General features: G+C 53.9%; 1 protein-coding gene and 1 long non-coding RNA gene across 5 annotated transcripts; one reads left to right on the top strand and one right to left on the bottom strand.

The window, feature by feature from the left end:
• Positions 1-169: 169 nt before the first annotated feature.
• On the bottom strand, positions 170-21,808 carry TWF2 (twinfilin actin binding protein 2). 3 transcript variants are annotated; one of them, XM_001367793.4, is made up of 9 exons: positions 21,675-21,808; positions 15,764-15,841; positions 8,538-8,716; positions 8,082-8,177; positions 5,159-5,263; positions 4,208-4,333; positions 3,086-3,236; positions 2,730-2,851; positions 170-1,018 (listed from the first exon to the last, which is right to left on the bottom strand). In XM_001367793.4, exons 1-9 carry the CDS (start codon positions 21,697-21,699, stop codon positions 851-853), a joined length of 1,050 nt encoding a protein of 349 aa, XP_001367830.1. In that variant the 5' UTR covers positions 21,700-21,808; the 3' UTR covers positions 170-850. The 3 variants fall into 3 exon arrangements, with proteins under 3 accessions (XP_001367830.1, XP_007500573.1, XP_007500574.1); XM_007500511.3 differs by lacking the exon at positions 21,675-21,808 and having other exon boundaries at positions 15,764-16,028; XM_007500512.2 differs by lacking the exon at positions 21,675-21,808 and having other exon boundaries at positions 8,538-8,711; positions 15,764-15,899.
• Positions 16,197-22,444, top strand: LOC103100866 (uncharacterized). Of its 2 annotated transcripts, none has more exons than XR_008913462.1 (4): positions 16,197-16,839; positions 18,793-18,948; positions 19,528-22,031; positions 22,151-22,444. It is a non-coding gene; the product is annotated as an uncharacterized LOC103100866 (long non-coding RNA). The 2 variants fall into 2 exon arrangements; XR_001623897.2 differs by having other exon boundaries at positions 16,238-16,839; positions 19,528-20,030.
• The last annotated feature ends 562 nt before the right edge of the window (positions 22,445-23,006 follow it).

Below are 23,006 nucleotides of genomic sequence, written 5' to 3'. Positions count from 1 at the left end.
GCTGGGAATGAGCTCGGACAAACTTCCCGCGTGTCAAAGGAGGTCCCGTCGCTCTGTGATTCTGTTTGCCGACACGTACCGGGGGACCCGCATGAATGCATCGGTGGGGCCGGCACCCCTTGAAAGGGGCCCTGCCGGGGAAGTTGTCCTCAGAAGCATCGAGGAAGGCTTGATTTAAAAATACTTTAATATTCCTTAGAAAATACAGCATTCAGTACAGGAAGTCCTGCACCCTCAGCCCCCCCATCCCTTCAGGCGCTGAGCTTCCACCACCACACCCGGAATTCCCGTGCCATCCCGGGGGCACTTGGAGGGTAGAGGCAGGTTCAGGTCCCAGCTAAAGGTCGCTGCTCCTCACCCCAGTGCAGCCCATTCCCACGTCCCAGCCTCTGCCTGTCTCCTCCCGTCCAGGGATGCTGCCCCCACCTCAAAAAGAAGCCTGCCCGGCCCCCCTGAACCGGCCAGCAGAGGGACTGCGTGTGCGAGGGGGACCGGGCTCACCAAATGGGGAAGGGTCCGAAGGACTGCGAAATGGTGCAGAGCTGGGGGGGGGGGGGGAGGGCCGGAGACGGCGGGGTGGAAATGTGGACGGGGTTAACTCTGGGGGAGCCGGTGAAGCAGGGGCTGACAGGAACTCACACGTCTGGGAGACACCCTGAGAGAGCGAAGGAGGCAGGAAGAGGGAGAAGGGGGGAGAAAGAGAACAAACACACAGAAACTCCTGGGGGAGGCGGAGGGGTCTCTCCAGGGGCCAGAGCCCAGGTCACTGCAATTCAGGACACCGAACAGTTCTCGGCCCACTCGGGCTCAGCCTGCGGCCGAAGACGGGACAGGAGGGCCGGGCCCTCGCCTAGCTCTCGTCCCCATTCTCGCCCGGGCCCCGGATGAGCCGCTTCTGGCCCCTTTTGCCCACGGGGCCTTTGGGCTTGGCAAAGGCCTGCTTGAAGGCATGTTGTTTGGGATGGACTTCATCATACAGGAACTCGGCCGTCAGCTCCGCCCCATCGTCGATCTCCATCTGGGGGAGACCCAAGACAGGGGATCACGCTTTATTTAACCTGGACCAGCCCTCTTGCCCCCACACACACACCGCCCCACCGAGAACCCTGAGGAAGTAGCCAGGCCTAAGCTCCAGAATATTCAGCCTGGGGGCAGGAGTCTAACCAGCGGGTCAGCCCTTTAAGTTTGATCAGCTGGGACCTCCTACCTCAACCCCCCTACCCGACCCTGGGGAAGCTCCAACATCTTCCGTTCCCCTCAATTCTCACTTCTTGGAGACTATCCCCAGAACCCCAACATCTGAAGCCTTGGTGCTCCTGCCCTTCTGACTCGGGTAATGAAAGGTGTCCACAGCAAGAGAAATAGATGAAATCAGGGCATCCGGATTCTAGTCCCAATCCTGACACAAACATGCTGGGGGACTCTTGGGAAATTGCTCAGTCCCTCCAGGCCTCGGTTTCCCCTTCTGTATCATCCGTGCGATAATCCTGCCTTCACAGGGCATAGAGGAGAGAGTCCTCTTTCACCAACATACTGTCTGACGCAGCCTCACTGCATCTTTGCACTCCAACTGGTCAAACAGGGTTCGTATCTTTGCCACCCTGGTAAAGTGGTCATAAGGTTTTGATGAGATACAGCCCAGGAGGTCAGAGCTAGAGCTAGAAGGTCCCTCAGAGATCTCCTCAGTCAGCTAGAAGGTCCCTACAAGATCTCCTAGGAAGTCAGAGCTAGAAGGTCCCTCAGAGATCTCCTCAGTCAGCTAGAAGGTCCCTACAAGATCTCCTAGGAAGTCAGAGCTAGAAGGTCCCTCAGAGATCTCCTCAGTCAGCTAGAAGGTCCCTACAAGATCTCCTAGGAAGTCAGAGCTAGAAGGTCCCTCAGAGATCTCCTCAGTCAGCTAGAAGGTCCCTACAAGATCTCCTAGGAAGTCAGAGCTAGAAGGTCCCTCAGAGATCTCCTCAGTCAGCTAGAAGGTCCCTACAAGATCTCCTAGGAAGTCAGAGCTAGAAGGTCCCTCAGAGATCTCCTCAGTCAGCTAGAAGGTCCCTACAAGATCTCCTAGGAAGTCAGAGCTAGAAGGTCTCTCAGAGATCTCCTCAGTCAGCTAGAAGGTCCCTACAAGATCTCCTAGGAAGTCAGAGCTAGAAGGTCCCTCAGAGATCTCCTCAGTCAGCTAGTAGGTCCCTACAAGATCTCCTAGGAAGTCAGAGCTAGAAGGTCCCTCAGAGATCTCCTCAGTCAGCTAGTAGGTCCCTACAAGATCTCCTAGGAAGTCAGAGCTAGAAGGTCCCTCAGAGATCTCCTCAGTCAGCTAGTAGGTCCCTACAAGATCTCCTAGGAAGTCAGAGATAGAAGGTCCCTCAGAGATCTCCTGGGAGGACAGAGCTAGGTCCCTCAGAGATCTCCTAAGAGGTCAGAGTTAGAAGGTCCCTCAGAGATCTCCTGGGAGGATTGGCTAATTCAACTGTCCCATTATACAGATGGACACTCCAAGGCCCAGGCTAGAAAATTTGCCTGAGGTCACAAGCTCATGGCAGAACTGGGATTACCACGTCTTGGGACTGTTTTTTCCTGATCTAAAAAATCAAAGGAGTTAAAGAAGAAAATCCCCAGTATATTATCGGATGGTCTGTTGTGGATGAGGAATGAAAGAGGAGCAAGGAGACAGGGCTACTAGGGTCCTTGCTGGGTCCTAAGAGCCTCCATTGAGCCCTACACCCCACACACACCTTCTTGGTGATCTCCAGCTGGAAATCCTGTTCCACAGAGTCCAGGAGGCGACTCTTACAGCTGGAGTAGAGCATCCGTTCCTTGATGCTACACTTGTACCCGGGCATAGAGTAGATGAACACTGTAGGCAGGGTTGGCAGGCATTGGATGGACAAATGGAGATCCAGAGGTTAGAGCTGAGCACACAGCATCCCCAGAAGCCCCGGCTCCCTCCATGAGCCCCTCAGCCACCAAGACCACAAACCACCCATGCCCTGCACCCCCCATGCCACCAGAGGCCCCACATGCCATCCCACAGAGCTAGCCCTGAAAGGAATCCTGGGATCCCTGGCCCCAACACGAAGCCCCTGCTCACCCACAGACTCCAGGTAGTCGCCCTCATGTGAATGCTTGTAGAGGAAGAAGTGATAGCGGGCAGAGTCCTGGGGCACTCTCTTGGGCAGATCCGCCACCTCCGTGGGGTTTGTGTGTACCAGCTCAATGGTTTCTCGTTCCAGGTCCAGTTTCTGGGGGCAGCAACCCGTCAAGGCAAGGCTGGACCCTGGTGTCCCAAGCCACCAGCCAGCACTGCCCTCATCAGGCCTTTATGGAGGCAGCTGGACCCTAGGGGAAGCCCGGCTAGAGGGCCAGCTCCGCTATGAGGGAGAGTCCGAGGGTCCCAATCTGCTGCCTTTGGACCAAAGGGGAGCCTGTGAGGGAACCTTTGGGGGAAGATCCCTATAAAGGCAGCTCCTCTATTGGGGAATTTCTACCATGGAAGAAACTTCTCTATAAGGTCAGCTCCTTATGGGGGGAACAGCTCTGTGGAAGGGAACGATGATGGTGCCAACAGAGAGGGGAGTAGGAAGAGCTCGAGTCCAGGAGTCGGGATGGCTCTGGGTTCAAGGCCAACCTCTGACACGGTGTGCAAATGTCTTTTGTCCAGGGGAACTTCTCTGCACCCATCAAAATCTGGAGCATGAGTGGGTGCTTTGACACCCTCTCGAGAACCAGTGGGCAGGTCACTTAATCTCTGAGCCTCAGTTTCTTCATCTGTAAAACTGGGGATAACAATACCTAGAGGACTTCTTTTTTTTTTAAACCCTGACCTTTGGGGTTACGTGATTTACCCAGGGTCACAGAGCTAGGACACACCCGAGGCCACATTTGAACCCAGGACCTCTCATCTCCAGGCTCGGTGCTCCATCTTATGGTTATTATGAGACTCCAGTGAAATGACGTGTGGAGCGCTTTATAAAACGTGGCACGCTAGACAAAGGTCAGCTCTGGCTGTTATGGCAAGGGGCAAAAGGGCCCCCCTCTCGCTGCATGGCCAACCCCTTTGTGAGAACATTCTTCTCTAGGAAAATCTTAGAGGGCATTTCTCTGAACAGGAGGGCCCTTCCCAGGGAAATGGCTGCAGAAGAGGATCACTTCTCCGGAGGGGACAGGGAACACGGGAGGGAAGCCTGCCAGGAGGCCGACGAGGGGGGCTCACCAGCTGGACATAGTTGACTTTCTTCTGTTTTAGCAGCGCAATGGCCTGCTGGGCCTCCGGCTGGAGGGGGAAGGCGAGGCCCTGCAGGGTCTGGTGCTTACTCTCCACACTGATCTCTGTTTTCACCTAGGCCACGGGGTGAGGAGGGTTGGGGGTGAGCCTTGAGCGCCACCTCCAGCCCCCCAGGGCACTGCCCAGGAAGCTTTGGGCACCCCATCGCCACTCAAGGAAAGGTGACGGCAGATTAACTAGGGAAAGGGCCACATCTTGGGCTTGCTGGCCTCCTCTTGGGCTGGCTCACGCCTGGGTCCCCCAGGAGATGCTCTCCGAGTGTGGGGCAGGGCAGAGAAGAGGGAGAAGGTCTGCGGCATAAAAACAAACTGGGAGACGTCTGAGACCCTCCGGGGTTTGGACCCGGGCTTCCCCCTCCATCCCCCGGGCAGCCCGAGCCGGTGGTGCCGAAAGAACCGCAGACTCCCGGCCAGGAGGGCCACACGAGCTGACCAGGCATCCCCGCTCAGGGACACCCTCGGGGGAGCGTGTGCCAACTTAGAAGGTTTCCTCAAGCAGAACAAGCCCATGAACAGAGGCTGGGCCAGGCCAGAGGGGAGTCTGTCATCCTCCCCCCCAAAGGCCTCCCCACCCTTCCCTGAGAATCTGCAGCGGAGGGGGCGCCAGAGCCCGGTCCTCACAGCCCCAGACCCTCCCGGGGACGCCCCCTCCTCTCTGGCCTTCTCGGACCTTCTCTGGATCTAGGACGGGCGTGTTAGCAAAAAGCCACGAGTGCCTGTGACCTCCTTCGAGGGCCTCCCTGGACCAGCTCCCCAATGAGCGAGGGTGAGTCACCGCCTCCTCTATAAAATGGGGACAAAGGGCAGGCGGGCTTGGGAGGCTCCGGGCGGGCACCCCTTCCGGGACAGGACCTTCTCTCTCCCCGTCCGCGGGCCCCACCTCATTGATGCGGATCTGCTGGAGCTCCCTCTCTGCCATGGTCAGCGGGGCCGGGGCGGCGCAGGACGACACGTGTTTCTGGTAGCCGCTGAAGGAGAGGTCATCCTGGAGGGGGCCGACAACAGCATGAGCAGGGGGAGAGAAGGAGAAAAGCCGGGACGGCCGAGCGCAGAAACCCCGACCAGCGCCCCGCAGAGCGCTGGCACACAGTGGGTGCTTCATAAGGGTCTAACAATCAACCATGGCCCGCACTAGGCATGGACCCAGCCAGGATTTGAACCCATCGTCTCCCGGCCCTCCGTGGTCGGTATTGCGCCTCCCTGCCTCCGTGTCCCCGCTACGCAGTGATGGGCTCTCGAGGGGCACCCCAGCTAGAAGCTGTCCATTTCATGGCCAGAAGACACGGTCCAGGCTGGGGCTGGGGGCCGCGAAGGAAGCAGGGAACCCTAGCCGAGCCCCTTCTAGGCAGGGAGGCCAGAATGGCCAGCCAGAGCCCGTGGGCTTGTGCTGCCCCCTGGTGGCTCATGCTGGGGCCCACCCTAGAATACGCCATGATGGGGATTCTAGGGGGGACCCTGGCGCTCCCCTAGTGTTACCCATCCCCCAGAAAGAGGGACACGGCTGCCTTTCCCCGCCACCCCCCATGCTTCATCCAGACTCCAAGGAAAGACCTCCAGGGAGGAGGAACTCGACTGTCTGCCGCAGCATCCCATTCCCCTGTTTTGGAATCCTTCTCTTCCATCTTAAATCCATACTGTGTCCTGGTTCCAGGGCAGAAGAGCAGGAAGGGCTAGGCAGGGGGGGTGACTTGCCCAGGGTCAGCCAGCTAGGGAGTGTCTGAGGCCAGACTTGAACCCTGGCTCTCTACCCACTGCGCCTCCTGGCTGCCCCTCATTTCACGTTTTAAGAATTCAGTCGGCCTCCTGGTGCCTTCACCATACTGTGCCTAACTGTGCCTCTGCTCCCTGCCCCCCCCCATCCCTTATTATTTATTCTCGAGGCAATGGAAAAAGCCCTGGGCGGGAAGCTGGGTGGTCAGGGTTCTCATGGGCCTGCCAAGGGCTGGCTGTGGGATCCATCGATCCACACATTTATTATTGATTATCCATCCTCGGGAAGAGCTCCGGGGCTCGAGGGCGGGCTAAGCGTGGGAAGATGGAGTGGATGAAAGCAAAAACGGGCTCAAATACATGCACTCCTAGGGCCGAGCCCCAGCCGGACCCCGGTCCGAGGAGGAAAGAGCCCGAGGGCTTCGTGGGACCCAAACTGGGGAGCTGATGGTGATCTGAGCCCGAGGAATGGAGGTCGTCACCCGGGGTGCATTTGAGGAAGGACACTGAAAAAACGGGAGAACGTCCAGCCCAGGGCAGCCCCGGAGGGTTTGGCTGAAAGATCTGGGGATGCGTCCACATTTAGAGCCGGACGTCTGTGGGGATGTGATTTGGGGTTTTGGTTTTAACAGATGGCTCTATTCCAAAAACAAATAAAATGGCAATGGGATTTGAATGATAATACATGTAGAGCCCAGTGGAAATGCTTGTCAAGGAGAGAAGGAGGGAAGAGGAGAGGGAGACGACCAGAATCATGGAACCATGGAAAAATACTTTAAACATAAATAACAATTTTTATTTGAAATTTTTTATTTCTTTAATTAATTTAGAATGTTTTTCCATGGTTCCATGATTCATGTTCTTTCCCTCCTCTCCTCCCACCCCACTCCCGTAGCCAACGGGCCACTCCACTGGGTTTTACATGTGTCATTGATCAAGACCTATTTCCACATAAATAATTATTTTTTTTAAAGATACAATATTTACAAAGAAGATGGGGAGGGAGGATAAGATGGCTACGTTTAACGGCTTATTATGGGAAAGAAGGATTCAATCTCGTCTGCCCGGTCCTGGAAGGTAGAACTAGAAGCAATCCCGGGGGGCCCTTGGTGCTCCCCCTTGTGCTCCCCACTTGAACTTTCGAGTTTCCTTTTGCACCATTAGACTGTAAGCTCCTTGAGGACAAGGACTCCTCTTTTCTCCTCCCTTGTAGCCCCAGCACGTGGCACCTTGGGGCAGAGCGGGGTCTGGGGGCAAAGGCCGCATCATCTCTGGCCGGCGTACCATCCAGAGGTAGGAGCCCTCCCAGCTCTTCCCCTCTGGGGCCCCGACTTCTTCCTCTCCCCTCCCGCCCGCCATCTTCCCAGAGAACGTGAGAAGTCACCTCCCTTGGCATTCGTATCCCGAGCGCTCAGGCCATGCCTAGAGCAGAGCCTAGCGAAGCTACGAATGCTTATTGTGCGGTGGGGGAAGTTACGTGGAGGGGTGAAAGCCTCAAAGGGCAGAAGCAGAGGCACACCCCTTAACTCTTGCTGTAACAACTGGCCGATGGGTAGAGGGGGGATAGGAAGCCCTGGCCATGGGCTTGCTTTTCTCCAACACAGTAAAACTGACCAAATGCTTGGCTCACAACTCCCCTGGCAGGGGGCGGCACAAGTAGAATTCTCCCCATTTACAGATGGAAAAACAGAGGTACTGAGACAATAAGTGATGAACACAGTTCTGTAGCTAGCACGCCGGCTCTCCTAATTTGCAAGTCCAGAGCTCTGGCCACTAGGCCACAAACAGGACCTTTAGGGTCACCTAGTCACAACCTCTAGATGTTATAGATGAAGAAACTGAGGCTCAGGGAGGCCTTGTCCAAGGCCTTGACATAGCACACGAAACAGACACCGAACGGACTTCCAGGCTGGATGGACCCCTTCTGTTAGCGTGACGGGTGGGAGGGGGTTTGCCCCGGTGTCTGAGGATGGGGTAGGGTTCGGGGTCAGCATGGTGGCCCAGGCCAGAGCCCCCAAGCCCCTCCTACCTGTTAGCCTAGAAGGCCTCTCAGAGCGGGCAGGGGGAGGTGATGGAGGGGGCATCAATCCTACCTTCACCGTCCCAAAGAGTTCATCCTTGATATGGCCTCCACCAAATTCTTTCTTCACCGTTGCTCTCGTGGCTGCATAAAGCATCTTTAGCCGGACCTGGAGGGGGGAGACAGGCACCGTTTCAGCTTAGGACTGAGATGCTGGCAAAGGACACTCCCTGGGACCAGAGTTCCCATGGCCAGGCCCATCTCAAGCTCAGATCTAAGGGCTGGACCATAGCTTGTGCCAGGCAAGAGAACTCCCCGAGGACCAGAAACACCCCTTTGCACCTGCTCTCTACTATCAGGGTCCAACATTCCGCCTTGGTGTCCCAATCAGGGTTCTGGTCCAAAGGATGCTCAATTGCAGGGTCGGGAGGAAGACCTACCCACCTCCTGGCCCTAATCTTGCCCTGGGGAAGTCTTACAGGCCTGGTCCTGTGTGTCTGTTAGAGGGGCAGGAAGAAGGGGGGCTCACCGGAGAGCTGTCAGGGGACCAGGCAATGAAAATCCACTGGAAACCCTGGGCATTGTGGGAGTCTAGCCGGTACAGGATGTAGCAGGGCTGGCCCTCATCGAGCAGAGGCAGGACGGCAGCGTCGTAGTCTTGTTCCCATCCCTGGGCTGGCTCCCTGAAGGCACCCAGCACGAGCTGTTCTGGGGGTGCAGCGCGGGGTCAGCCCCTTGAACAGGGCATCGGGAGCTCCCTCCCAGCCCCCAGCCCTCACCTTGCGATCAGACATGACCACTCAGTGATCCCAAGGGCTCAAAGCTGGTCATCCCTCCCCCATCTCAGCCCCAAGATGGCAGACTGGACCCAAGCTAGGAAACGAACCAAGAATGTCAGAGCTGAAAAGAACTTGGAGGCCCCCCATCCAATCTCCGCCCCTCAAGACACCGCCTTCCTCCCCAGCTGTCTTCCCTCTGCCGCCCCAACCTCACCCCCATCTGCTAACTGCCACACTTGTAGAGTCGGCCTGTACCCGTCACATCACCCTTCTCTCAGGATCACAACTCTGCTCCTGGACTCCCTCCCAACAGCCCTCCAGCCAGTGTCCCTTCCCCAGGCTCTCCCTTCTCTAATCCGTCCTTCATAGGCACAGGGACTAGGCACAGGGATCCCTGGTATAGTGAGAAAATGTCACCTATCAATGCAAGTTACCATTTCCCCCTGAGCTCCTTGAGCACTGAGGAATTAAGCAACTTGCCCAGGATCCCAGAGCCAGTATCTGTCAGAGGAGGAACTGAACCCGGGTCTTACTGGTTTGAAGGCTGGCTCTTTCTCCATCACTCTGGCCTTCATGCCCATCTCCTCCCCATCAGGAACTCCCCATCCAGCTCCAGAATTTCAATGGGCTCTGGTAGGTGAGTGTTGGCCTATTTATGTTGCTTGGAACCAGGCTCCCAACATCTCTAGACCTTCCCATTCCCCTTGGGTACCCTTTTATATACCATCTTTCCTTCACTAGAATGTAAGCTTCTTGAAGACAAGGACACCGTTGCTTGTTTTCTCTTTGTGGGCACAGTGCTGGTACAGCTTAATAAATACTTTGTCATCTATCTATCTATCTATCAATTCTTCTATCCATCCATCTATCCAGCAATCCTTCTATCCATCCATCTATCCATCTAACTGTCTATCTGCCTATCTCTATCCTTCTATCCATCCTTCTATCCATCTTTCTATCTATCCATCCATCTGTCCATCAATCCTTCTATCCATCCATCTATCCATCTGTCTATCTGCCTATCTCTATCCATCCATCAATCCTTCTATCCATCTTTCTATCTATCCATCCATCTGTCCATCAATCCTTCTATCCATCCATCTATCCATCTGTCTATCTGCCTATCTCTATCCATCCATCAATCCTTCTATCCATCTTTCTATCTATCCATCCATCTGTCCATCAATCCTTCTATCCATCCCATCTATCCATCTAACTGTCTATCTGCCTATCTCTATCCATCCATCAATCCTTCTATCCATCTTTCTATCTATCCATCCATCTGTCCATCAATCCTTCTATCCATCCATCTATCCATCTAACTGTCTATCTGCCTATCTCTATCCATCCATCAATCCTTCTATCCATCTTTCTATCTATCCATCCATCTATCTGTCCATTAATCATTCAATCCATCCATCTATCTATCTGAATATCTATCCATCTATCCATCTATCCACCCATCCACCCATCCATATAGCCATCTGTCTCATGCTGCCGCCAAAATAACCAACAATCAGTGTCTTGGAGATAACAGGTCATTCCCGTTTTGGAAGCTCCTGATGTTCATGAAGAGAAACTTCAAACTTCTCAGTCTGATACCCAAGGGCCTCTCCATTCCAACTCCATCCTTCCTTCCTAGCCTTATCTCACATTATACACCCTATGGAAAACTCACTGTTTCCCAAATCTAACAGTCCACCCTCCACTTTGGTGAATTTGCACCAGCTGTGCCCCACATCTAGGATGCTCTCCCCTCTCAACCCTGTCTCCAACAATCCTCATCCAAGCAAGGATGAGCTCAGATACCACCTCCTTCATGCAGCCTCCCTTGATACCCCTACCCAACCACCAGCTAGAAATGACCTCTTTCTCAAATATTCCTTTTTTTTTTTACCCTTACTTTGGTTTTAGTATCAATTCCAAGACAGAAGAGCATTAAGGGCTAGGCAATTGGAGTTAAGTGACTTGCCCAGAGTCACACAGCTAGGAAGTATCTGAGGCCACATTGGAACCCAGGTCCTTCCAACTCTTAGCTCTTAGCCTCTTAGCTGCCCCAATCTCAAATATTCTTAAAAATTATTGAAAGTCTCCTTGGCTCCCATCACTTCCTCCCTTTTATTTGTTTTGCTGTTATTCAATCATCATCAGATGTGTCTAACTCTTTGTGACCCCATTTCAAGTTTTCTTGGCAAAGATCCATTTCCTTCTCGAGTTCATTTAGATGAAAAAACTGAGGTGAACAGGGTGAAGTGACTTGCCCAGGGTCACACAGCTAGTAAGTACAAGAGGCCAGAACTGAACCCCGGTCTTCTAGACTCCAAACTGGACACTCTATACACTGTACCACCTAGCTGCCCAGTCTTGTATTACTGTATTAATATATTATATTAATTAGTATTGTGATAAAATATTAGTACAACACAACTTAAAAATGTAATAAAATATTAATATTATGACAATATATTGATGTTAATAGACTGTATGGATATATACTCTATAATTAACATAATAATATAACTTGCATTACTTAATATAAATGCCACTAAGCCTATAGTCAGGAAGACTGAGTTCATATCCAGTCTAGGACACTAGCTGTGTAACCCTGGGCTGGCCACTTAACCCTTTTTTCCTTTTGCCTCAGTTTCCTCAATTATAAAATAGAGCTAATAATAACACTTGCCTTCCAAGACTGTTACGGGGATAAAACGGGAGACTATAGGTAAAGCTCAGTGCCTGGCCTGGAGTAGATGCTCTTGTGCCACACTCTCTCCCCACTCCTGGTGAAATACAGGCTCTGTGGTGTAAACCTTAAAATTTCTTAGACTTATAAATGTTGGAAATTTCACCATTGGGAAATTTCATACTTGAAAAATTTCCTACTGATAGTCTATTGGAATGTGAACCCCATTGGCATGGGAGGATCCTTCTCCTCCCTACTTAAGATTACTTTAGGACAGAAACCTTTTGCTGAACAATGGAAAGGGCTTTGACCTATGCTTAAGCATAGAACAGGAAGTTCTTTGAGTCATGATTGATTTTAGAATTGATACAATAGAGATACTTGGAATGACAGAACCAGGCCTTGGAACTTACAATCTCCACCCTACTCAGTCCTCCAGTTTGTAATTAAACCCCATAAAAGGTTTCTGTCCTAAAGTAATCTTAAGTAGGGAGGAGAAGGACCCTCCCATGCCAAGGGGGTTCACATTCCAATAGACTATCAGTAGGAAATTTTTCAAGTATGAAATTTCCCAATGGTGAAATTTCCAACATTTATAAGTCTAAGAAAGTTTAAGGTTTACAGTGGGCAGAGAACATACAGTTTCTCTTTGTACCCCTCATGGCCCAGCCACAAAGGCCCCTCCAGGGCATAATGTTTAATGAGGATTTCCTGAATTGAATGGAAATAGCATCAGTGGGGTCTCCTGACTGCCCTCCTGCTAGGCCTCCCCCCCCCTTTCTCCTACAAGGTGTGATTTTGTAGGGGCATCAGGGTAGCCCAGCAGATAGAGCCCAGGGCCTGGAGTGGAAAGGTCCTGGGTTCAAATCTGGATGCTTTTAGCTGGGTGACCCTGGACAAGTCACTTATCCCCCATTGCCTAGCCCTGGCCACTCTTCTGCCTTAAGAGTTGTTATTAAGACAGAAAGTAAAGTGAGAACCATAGTCATTCCCACTTTCTTCTGAAACTCTCAGTCCATCTATCTGGGAGAAGTGGGTATTTTTAATTATTGCAATAACAATAACTGACATTTTTATAGCAATTTAAAGTTTGTCAGGGTCCTTCACTTACTCACAAAAGCCTCCCAACAACCCTGGGACAGGAACATGACAGCATATATTATTATCTCCATTTTGCAGATAGGAAGACTGAGGCCCAAAGAGGTGGAGCAACTGACATCCACAATCACACAGCCAACTGGTAAGCGTCCAACACAGGATTACAATCCAGGTCTTCCTGACGCTACGCCTGGACCTCCGAACACTCTATTGCTAATGCAGACCAGGGCATCCTTCCTCTCCCAGGTGAGAGACAGTGCGCTGAGGGCCAGGAGGAGGACAGAGAGGGGAAGGAAGGGGCCCCCAGCAGACACGAGATGAAACAGGGGGCTGGAGTGCCAGACAGGATGAGAAAAGAGAGAGCAGCCGGGACAGCGGAGGGCAGAGAACTGCAACCTAGTGACCTGGTTGCACTGAATTTGATTCCATTCTATTCAATAAACATTTACTAGGGGCCTGCTATAAAGAAAGGAAAAACCCAGTCCCTGCCTTTAGGTGCACAGTGTTTAAAGGGTCTGAAAACACACCAGTAACTAGGTGTAGTCAAAGATACGTATAGAGGAAAATGCATCCTAGCTGTGAGACCCTGGGCAAGTCACTTAACCCCACTGCCTAGTCCTCACCACTCTTTTGCCTTGGAACTGAAACACAGTATTGATTCTAAGATAGAAGGTAAGGGTTTTTTTTAAAGTTAAATTTTTTATTTTTAAATTTAAAAATTAATTTTTAATTTAATTTTAAATTGAAATTGAATTTGAAATTTTTATAATTTTTAAAAGTCAAAAATTTAATTTTAATTACATTTTATATATACCTAAAATACACACACTCTCTTCTCTCTCTCTCTCTGTGTTTCAGAAGGAAGGGCACGCCAGAGACAGGAAAGCCTCCTGAGGACAGGGAAATGGAGATGGCCTTCCAGGCCTAGGGGGAAGCCAATACAAAGACAGAAGATGCCAAGACAAAGTCTCAGACTACAATGGTGAGGAGTGGCCATGTTGCGAAGGACTTTTAAATGACCAACAGGAGGATAATAATAGGGCGTCATAGGAGCTTGCTGAGCAGAGATGACCTAGATGGCTCAGTGGACAGGAGGTCCTGGGTTCAACTCTGGCTTCAGACACCTCCTAGATGTGCAAACCAGAGCAAGACACTTAATCCAATGATCTATGTCTCACCGCTCTTCTGCCTTGGGACCAGAACCCAGTATTGAGTCTAAGATGGAAGATAAGGGTTTAAAAAGAGAAAAAAGTAAGAATCCCATTGGCATCTGAGGGGAGAGACAGCATCCTAGAATCAGAGACCTCTGCTTGAATACCTCCGGGGATGAGGGACTCAGTAGTAAGAGTCCCTGCTGGGCAGCCGCTGGTGTTAGAGAGCTCCTCCCTGGATGGCCGGTCACCCCTCACCCCCTTCTATAGCAAGCCTCAGAGATGCTTTGGGAGCTCAGCCCTGGCCCCGGCCAGCGGTAGGCCAAACATGCCCGGATGGGTCCTAGTGGGTCCCTGGGAGGGAGCAGAGCTGAAATCAGATGCGGAGGAGCCAGAGGGAGCCTGCTTCCAACCCCCCACCCCCACAGAGGGGCCGGCGGAGATCTGAGAACGCTGCTGGCCCCACAGCCTCACCAACATCCTCGGGAGCAACGCCAGCGACCTAGTGGGCCCAGGGCCCAGCCCAGTGGGGTCCCTCAACAGCAAACGGGCAAGCAGCGGCGAGGCGCAGCCAGAGGCAGCAACGGCCCTGCAGATGCCCAGGAGAGCCCATTCCAACATCCTCCAAGGCTGGAGGTCCCATCCCCCAAGGAGGGGGCTCGGCCAGCTTTCTGTGCCAATCTGGAACACCTGCCAGCTAGAAACTGTCTGGGATCTAAGAAGGTCCCTATTTAACCCAACGATATAATGTGAATCCAGGTACTCCAGTTACCATTTGTAACAAAGACACATAAAAGAAGTCTAGGAGTAGCCAGCTCTACCTTGGCCAAGGGTGGAGAGGCCTGGTGGATGCCACCTTCACCCAGGGCCCTCCAAAAACACCCACATACCCACATTTCTCTCCCTTGATTCCTGTGTCTCTGCCCTGATGCCAACACAGGGGAGGAAGCCTCATCCATCAACCCCAAGGACTCTGGGCAACCGATATTCACTTTCCTGAAATCCAGCTTTGATCCAGTCACTCCCCTACTAAAGAACCTTCAATAGCTCCCCATGGTGGAACGCTATCGACTTCCAGACCTGTTGGAGTCATCCTTCACATCAGTGTATCTTTGGCTTGATTTTGGGATTTGGGTTGTGTGACTGCTCTCACAACAACGACCAACATGGAAGTGTGCTTTGCATGACAATAAAAATAAAATTTTTAAAAATTTCCCATGACTCAGCAGAAATTGAGTCCCAAACCCTCAGTCTGACAATCAACTCATCTAGATGTGATCCTGAACTTCCTCTCTAGCTTCAACGCTGGACTCTTGTCACACCCATACCGGGACCGCTCCCAAATACCCCAATCTTTCTGAATCTCTAAAGCATTCTCATCCTCAAGGCCCAGATCAAATCTCACCTCCTCCAGGAAGCCTTCCCTGACTATCCTTAGCTCTTGGGCTAGATTCTACCCTTTTGTACCCCACCCCTCACTGGTTTTTTGTTGTCCCCCAGACAGTCAACTCCCCGAGGGCAAGGCCCAAATTGGCTCTTCTTTGTGGCTCAGGCAATGAGGTTCCCATGAGCAAGAGTCACAGAGAGTGGGACACTCCAAAGCTCCTATGCACACGCTAGGACTACTACCGTCTGTGAATGGGACAGCCTGCAGATGCACCAGGCCACGCAGGCCTCCCTACAGCCATCCCGGTCCAAAAGAGCCCCTTCTCTGCCAGCCCCGACACATGCACAGCACCCACCGGGCACAATGCTGGGGTAGAAACAAAGCACAGAACGGCCTCTCCTCGCCTTTCAACAAGTCTCACTCTGGCCTCAGATCCAAGATGCTGACCTGACTTCATCTCGGTCTTCCAACTCCCCCAACCCCGAGACACCAACATTTGCCCTGAGCCCAGAAGAGGACGCTGCTTGCCCCTCACTCCCACAAAACGGGGAGGGGGGACAAAGAGTCTCCCCGGGGACTCGAGGGGGCTTGGATGGGAAGGCCGACTCAGATCCTCAGGGAGGGGCAGGGCAGGCCCCCCCCAGGGCAGACACTCACCATCCTCGATGACGACTTTGATGAGCCTGATGGATCCGTTCCGAGCCTTGGCAAAGAAGTCCTTCAGCTCCGGGGTGGCTACGAGGACCAAGAACATGACGGTCAGAGGCCGGGGAAGCACAGCTCTGCAGGCAGCGGACAGAGCAGGGGGGTCTCGGACGCCTCGTGTTAAATACAGCCCCACCATGTGACCCGGCAACCCGATCCCAGGCCCGGTTGAACATAATCTCCCAAATTTAGCTGATGGTGTCTCGGGCACGGCCAGGGGCCAGCTCCGATGACAAGGAGCCCGGTGGGGGGAGGGAAGGACTCAGCCACCCTGCCCCCACCCCCTCCCTTCCCTACCTCAGCCCGCACAGTTCCAAGGGAGATCCGGAACCCCACGAGCCCCCCAGCCCTGTGTCTCGCGGCCTCCCCGCCCCTGCCCACATGTCGCAGGCTCCTAGAGACTGACCCACGGCGCGGTGGCTCCCCAAAGCGTGGGAAATGGGTCAGGAACGTGCCGAGGGTGCCCCCCCCAGAGGGAGAAGCGCTCGGTCTCCCTCCAAGCCAGGAATAGTGCCAAGCACACAGTATGGGAAGGGCGCACACAAGGATGCAGACACGGCCACACGGGGGGGAGCCCGGGCATCCGTGTGACGCCCATCTCCGGCCCCCGACGGAGAGCCCCTCGGAAGCTGGAGGCACACAGAGCCCTGGCCAAGACGCCCGCCCTCTGGGCACGGCCAGGATGTCTAGCGCTGCCCGCACCAAGCCAGAGGTTCAGACCAATGGCCCAGCCCCAAAGGAGCTCCAGTGTCAGTGAGACCTTTGAGTCCACAGGGTAGAAAGAGCCACTTCCTTCCTCCAAGTAGTCAGGGCTGGCTGCCTGGAAGAGGGGAGCACTTCAGAAGCCATAGAAAAGGGGGCTTCCACAGGCTCCCAGAAAAGGGGCCACGTGCCACAGAAGCTTCAGGAAGACACCACGAGCACAGGACCTGGTAAAAGCCTGAAGAGGCAGCTGTGGGGAGGCTCTGTGGGAGCCCAATAAGGAGTGAGGCTAGAACGGAGCGAGGACCTCCTATCCTGGAAATCGTGTAAGTTGGGGCATGCAGGGAGGGAGGATGGAGAGAAGGGCAGGAGGACAAAGGGGGGGGGGACAGAGGTCCCCCCTTTCCCAGGTCCGGAGTCGAGATCTCTTGACCTTGGGGCCTGGCACAGAGGCCTGTGCGATCGAGGACACACATCTCTGGGCTGAGCTCAAGGGGTATTTTTATACCTCCTCTGGCAGGGAGCCGGCCCTCAGGGGCATAAACAAGCAGGAGCACACCCCCAACTCCCTGACTCCCAATCCCATGCTCCCCCATCCTAGACCCACCCCCACCAGGGTCCTGGCCCCAACCCCACTCTCCAATTCTGTCACCATGGGGAGCTTCTCAGCTACTTCGGAGGAAAGCTGGAGGCATTCCCCCAGTCGCCGTCCAAAGGAGATGTCGGGCCCACAAAGCCCTGATCCCACCTGCTCCTGCAGAAGCCTGTTTTCAACTCCACTTACAAAAGACCCAGAAGTCTATCTGGCTTCTCCCAGCCACCTTTGCCAGGACCGCCATCGTTGGTCCAACTATCTCATGATTCCCTCACTGGTCCTTTCAAGGAAGAAAATCTTTTCACCAGCAACCAGTTTCTACCATCTTGGAGAAAAGAGTACTGGACAGGGAGTCAAAGGACCCGAGTTCAAATCCCAACCTCACTTCCCCTCTATGGGTCTGTTTCCTCATCTGTAAAAAGAGTGGTTTGAATAGGATGACCTCTAAGATAATCCATCTGCTGTCATCCTGATCCTAACAGGAAGACAGCAAAGGGAGGAAAGACTATTCTCCAAGAACTGAGGGAGTGTCCCTCGTCCCTCAGAACCAGAACAGCTGTCTGGCCTTCCCAGCCTTCCAAACCCTATCCCCTGGACCTCCTCGATCCTTAGCCTGCTGACCCTGGAGCCCCGTCCTGCTCATTCGTTCACTGACTGACTCTCAAAGGCCCTTCTGGTCTTCCTGGTTCTGTCTCCATCCCTGGTCCCCAGATCCCCACCTCAAATGGACAGTCTCCCTTCTTGCAAGCTCCAAATCCATTCCACAAGGCTCCTCAAATCCCCAGCCCCTAGCTCACTGGTGCCCATCTTCTGGTCTCCCATAGCCTCTTAGCCTCAGTCTCTGGCCCCATGGACTCCCCCATTCTGTTATGAGGCCCCCCAGCTCTGGTGTCCATTCCTCTTCTCTCTGGTCTTGTCCCTAACTCTTACTCCCCAAATCCTTTCCTCTGCTGGCTCGGATGCCCAATTCCTATTCTCCTGGATCCTGGCTCAATGCCTAGAACCCAAGCACTTGTTAATGCTTGTTAATAGGCTTATTGATCAATTCCCAATCCACTCCCCAAACCCATCCCACTCCTCCCCTCCTGGTCTCCCTTCCCCCCAATGGCCAGCCCACCAGTCAGTCAATCCCCATCAATAATCCAGGTCCAGCCCAGGACATCGGAGCTGAGCAAAGCCTTCCCCATAAATGTTTCATAGGGCCCCTCCCCAGGCCCCAGCACAGCTTCCTTGGGTTACAGGCTCAGCTCCCTCCACAGGGAGAGTCCCACAAGGGAGCCTCCACCTGAAGGCAGCACAGACCTGCTGGGCCTGATCAGGGGGAAGGATGGAGGAAGAAGCTGCAGCATGGGAAGGGATGGAAATAATAAAAACTGGATGGCAGTTGGGCAAAGCATTGGGAAGAGGAGAAAAAGTCCAGGGTCCAAGTCGGGTAGGGAAGGAGCCCAAGAAAGAGCCAAGAGAACAATTTCCTCATCTCCACAAGCCACATTACTTCCTCCCTCCAAAGTCCCTGGGAGAAAGTTTACTGTGCAGAATTGGGCAAAGCCCTGGCCCGAAAGCCCCACGTCCCAGTTTTGTCCCTTCCCCTTTCTAGACTTTGCTTTCTTCATCTCTAAGATGAGGAAATGGGGAATGGGGTGGGGGGAGCCGCACTAAATTGTCTCTCCAATTCCTTTCCAAGCTCTAACATTTGGGGGCATCGAGGCCTATCCTCCTTGTTTGGGAGCTCAACCTTGGCCCGAGGCCCGAGTGCCCAGCCGTCAGGAGGATCTAGCTCACGGATAGCCAAGTCCTCTCTTCCTCGGCCCTAGCTGTTTGCAAAGGAGTGAGGTTGGGGGTGAGGATGGAGAAAGGCTGGGGGAAGGGAGAGAGCAGAAGGTCCAGGAGTTGAGTCAGGAAGCAGCTGGAGCAAGATCAGACTGTGCCACAGTGGGGAAGGCCAATTTTCTGAAGAAAGAAGAAATGGGAAGAGGGAGAGGGGGAAGGGATATCCCTGAGGCTGCTGGGATGTAGGAACTTCAAGTCCTTGCCTCCCTGGTCCTGTCTGGAGGCCACAGCAGCTCCAAAAACCTGAACCACCCACCCCCTTCCTCCAGCTAGAAGAAAGCGGACAGCAAGGGCTGCTTCCTCCCCCAGGGCTTGGAGCCATGGGGAAGGGCAGAGGATGGCTCTGAGAGTTCCAACTCCCACCTCAGAAAATCAGCCCCAGGACGATAGAAAGGGACCAGAGGGGACACAAGCAGAGGGCCCTGAGTCATCCTTAGCTGGAAATAGCTGGGTTTAGAAGATAGGAAGTTAAGGCTTGGCAAGGAAGCCCGCCACACTCTCTGGTCATGGGGCTTCCAAAGTGGAGGGACGGGAGCAGTCGGCCTGGAGCCAAAGGAAACAACTTGCCCTCTCCCCCTCTCTCTCCCAGGGACCCCAGGCACGCTGCCCACAGCAGCCAGGGAGACTGGACCCAAGCTTATAGGCTCACCACAAACCTAAGGCCGTCTGACAGCCCAGCCCAGGGGGTCGATAGCAGGAAGACCAACAGGAAACTCAGCCGGGCTGCCAGGATCTGACCTAGATCTTGAAGTCCGATAGCTGAAGAAGGTAATGTTCAACTCTCTGGGCTCCCAGCCTCCAGCTCCACCGCGGGCCAGAGACGCCCACCATGGGACCGGGAGTAGGAAGGCCGAAGAGACCCGTTCACCCAGCAGCCCTCCACGACTTACCCATCTCTCCCCTGATTTACTATTGAACCGAGCCTAGCTCAGCAAGGGACGCCGAGGATGCCAGGAGCGGGGAAGGCACCTCCAGGGAGGATCCACTCCAACTCTCATTTTACAAATGAGAAAGCGGGCCAGGGAAATCAAGGGACTTCTCCAAGGTCACACAGGCACCAAGAAGCAAAGCTGGGGTTTAAAACCAAGGCAGGTAACTCAAAATCTAAAGGCTGGGCTCCTCCATGCTTTTCAGCCCGACTCGTTTAGCCAGCTGGTGCCACTGTCCTTCCCCACGGGCCGAGCTACACTCCCTGGATGGAGAGTTTCTCTAGAGGCAGTGGGTGGCACCGTTGGCAGAGAGCCAGGCCTGGAGACTCCTAGGGGGGCCGGATTTCAAACCTGAGCTGAGACACTTCCTAGCTAGGTGACCCTGGGCAAGTCACTCAACCCCTACTGCCCAGCCCTTTACCCTCTTCTGCCCAAGAGATACTTAAAATTGATCCTAGGACAGAAATGAAGGGGTTAAAAAAAGGAAGCCTATACCAGGGTCTCTGGTCTGTCCCTCAGATTCAGGGTATCTAGTCTGGAGATGCTTCATCCTTTTGTGTGCTGTGGCCTCCTCTGGCAGTCTAGTGAAGCCTGGGGATCCCTTCTTAAAATCACATTTAAAGCCATAAAGTCTATAAGACCATCAAAGAGGCCAGTTACAGTGAAATAAGGATGTCTTTTCCCCTCCCGGATGATGGCTCTCCTGAAATCACAGACCCCCAAACTAAGCGCCAGGCCACCCCCCTCTATCTTAGCCCCTTCACTTTACAGACAGAAGAACGGGGGTCCACCCTCGATGGCTGCTAGTAGGGGGGCAGGAGAGCCAACCCTGGCCCTCCCTGCCAAGGCCACCATACTCCACATGGATCCCGGCCTCAGTTTTCCCACTTGTAGAATGGGGAGTTGGAGGCGATGGAGGTCTCTACAAGTCTGTGATCTCTGCCCCCTGCCATCCCTCCCCGGTAAGACCGCACAGCTCTGGGCTCCTCCATGCTTTTCAGCCCAACTCATGTAGCCAGCTAGGCACCACTCTCCCTCCCCAAAGGCAGCCACTTTAGAGGAAGAAGCAGCCCATGACAGGCTCCAAATGGCCGCTGCTCCTTCCTTCTTCCTCTCTTAGGGAGGGGCCCATTTCGGGTAATATTTCCTAGGGTCAATCTCCAAGGCTCCTCAGTTTCCCAGACTGTGCAATGGGTGTGTACGCTCCAGTGTTCAGATAATAGAGTCAAGGAAAAGGGGGATGGGGGCGGGAGCAAGCCCAAGGGTCAGGTGCACAGAAACGCGAGGTACACCCACGTGCAAAAATAATAAAAGCCCAGGGTGCGTACACCGGGACACCACTGCATCCAGACCTCGGTGCACACCCACAGACACGCGCGAACACAAAGACGGAGCTGGGCAAGGGTGCCCCCACCACCAGCACACGCGCACCCAAACCTCAAGGGGCTGCTGTAAGGGAAAGCCTTTGTAAGCCTCAAGGCAGCCTAGCCCCGGGTGCCGTCCTTATTCCCGGGTGCACCCCGCACCCCCGCACACATACACCGCAGGCACATACGTATAAACAGATGCATGTGCACACAGCCCAAGCCCGGCCGCTGCCCCCGGGGCTTCCGGGGCGTGGGCCCCATGGGCAGGGAAGGAAGCCATGGGTGGGGAAGACGGTCCTAAGAAAGAAGATGAAAGACGCCCACGGCTGCGGGGAGAGCGGACCCCCGGCTGCGGCTGGTGGGAAGAGGAAGAGGAGGAGGAGGAGGGGAAGGAGAGCCATCTGGACCAACCCCCGCGGGACCCCAGCGCGCCAGCTCACCGTGGATGCCGGTCTGATGGGCCATGGCCGCGGGCCGGCCCAGCTCCGCCGGGCCCCTCAGCAACAGCGACGGCAGCAATAGCAGCAGCAGCAGGAGCAGCAGGCAGCAGCAAAGGCGGCGGCGACAGCAAGAGGATGTGGCACCGGAGCTTCCCGGGCGGTGCCGCAGTAACCCCCGCCCCCTCCCCCTCCAGGCCCCTCCCCGCCCTGCCCCTCGGGGGCCAGCTGGGGGGGCGGAGCTCCAGAACCCCCTCCCCCAGCCCCCACCCTTCCCACCCTTCCCTTCTGTCCCCTCTGCTTCTACTGGCTTGAGTGGGCGTGATCCTGAGAGGAGGATGAGGGATGCTGGTGGCTGAGGTGAAAGCACTAGCTGGGAGCAAAGGCGGGGGTGAGGAGGGGTGGGGGGGGAGGAGGAGAGGGGAGATGGTGGGGAATGCTCAGGAGCTTATACCTTATTCTCCCCTCCCCCCTCACAGGGCAGGGAATCCGCCAAGCCCAAGAGGAAGACACCGTGAGCGCCACAGCTTGGCAAAAGAGAGAGAAAGCTGGGAGCTTCCATCTTGCCCTGCAAAAAGCCTACCTTGGTATTGTCAGCCCTGGATTTCTTCCAGAACTTGGGCACGGGATGAACTTCTCTACGTTGAGTGACTGCACTCCCTAAACTCCTCCACTCTCCCCCAATTGTCATAAAATCTACAGCTGGAATGAATGGATAGCTGGATGGAAAGATGAATGAATGAGTGAATAAATGAATGAATTTTTAAAGCATTTTTAACCATTAAAAAGCCTTTCCTTCCTTCTTAATCTCAATACTATATATTGGTACCAAGGAGAAGAACAGTAAGGGCTAAGCAATGAGGATTAAGAACTTGTCCAGCCAGGTTCATACAGCTAGGAAGTGTCTGAGGTCATATTTGAATCCAGGACCTCCATCTCTAGGCTTGGCTCTCAAACCACTGAGCCACCTATCTGCCCTTAAAAGCAATTATTAAGTGCTATGTGCCAAGTGAGTTAGGCTCTCACCTCAAAGAATTGACTTTCTAACAGAGAAAACAACTTATTTAAAAGAGTGGTGACTAGGAAAGGGAGCTTCCATCTGGAGAATTGACCCATCAAGATGTTGATTGGCATTTTCCTTTCCAAGTGCAATGGTACTATGGATTTGATTACTGTGGCCAAAGCATGAAGTGGAGGGAAAGGGGCAGAAGGGAGTAGATGGTGACAGAGTTGATGAGTAGATGGCTTTGGTGGCTGGCTTGATGTGATGTGAGTTTTGGCCTGCTGTGGGGCTGTCTAGATATGCTAACTGTGCTAAGTGATCTTGCACTCATG

Source organism: Monodelphis domestica, chromosome 7, assembly GCF_027887165.1.
Source record: "Monodelphis domestica isolate mMonDom1 chromosome 7, mMonDom1.pri, whole genome shotgun sequence".
Lineage (NCBI taxonomy): Eukaryota > Metazoa > Chordata > Mammalia > Didelphimorphia > Didelphidae > Monodelphis > Monodelphis domestica.
This window is presented reverse-complemented; position numbering and strand designations above follow the sequence as displayed.

Bases quoted from the DNA above. Each gene is read 5' to 3' on its own strand.
- TWF2 (XM_007500511.3), bottom strand. From the start codon at position 15,950: ATGGTGGGGCTGTATTTAACACGAGGCGTCCGAGACCCCCCTGCTCTG. The intron at 8,717-15,763 runs GTGAGTGTCTGC...CTGCACCCCCAG, and splicing joins CAAAGTCGTCATCGAGGATG to AACAGCTCGTGCTGGGTGCC. The intron at 2,852-3,085 runs GTGAGCAGGGGC...CCCTGCCTACAG, and splicing joins CGACTACCTGGAGTCTGTGG to TGTTCATCTACTCTATGCCC.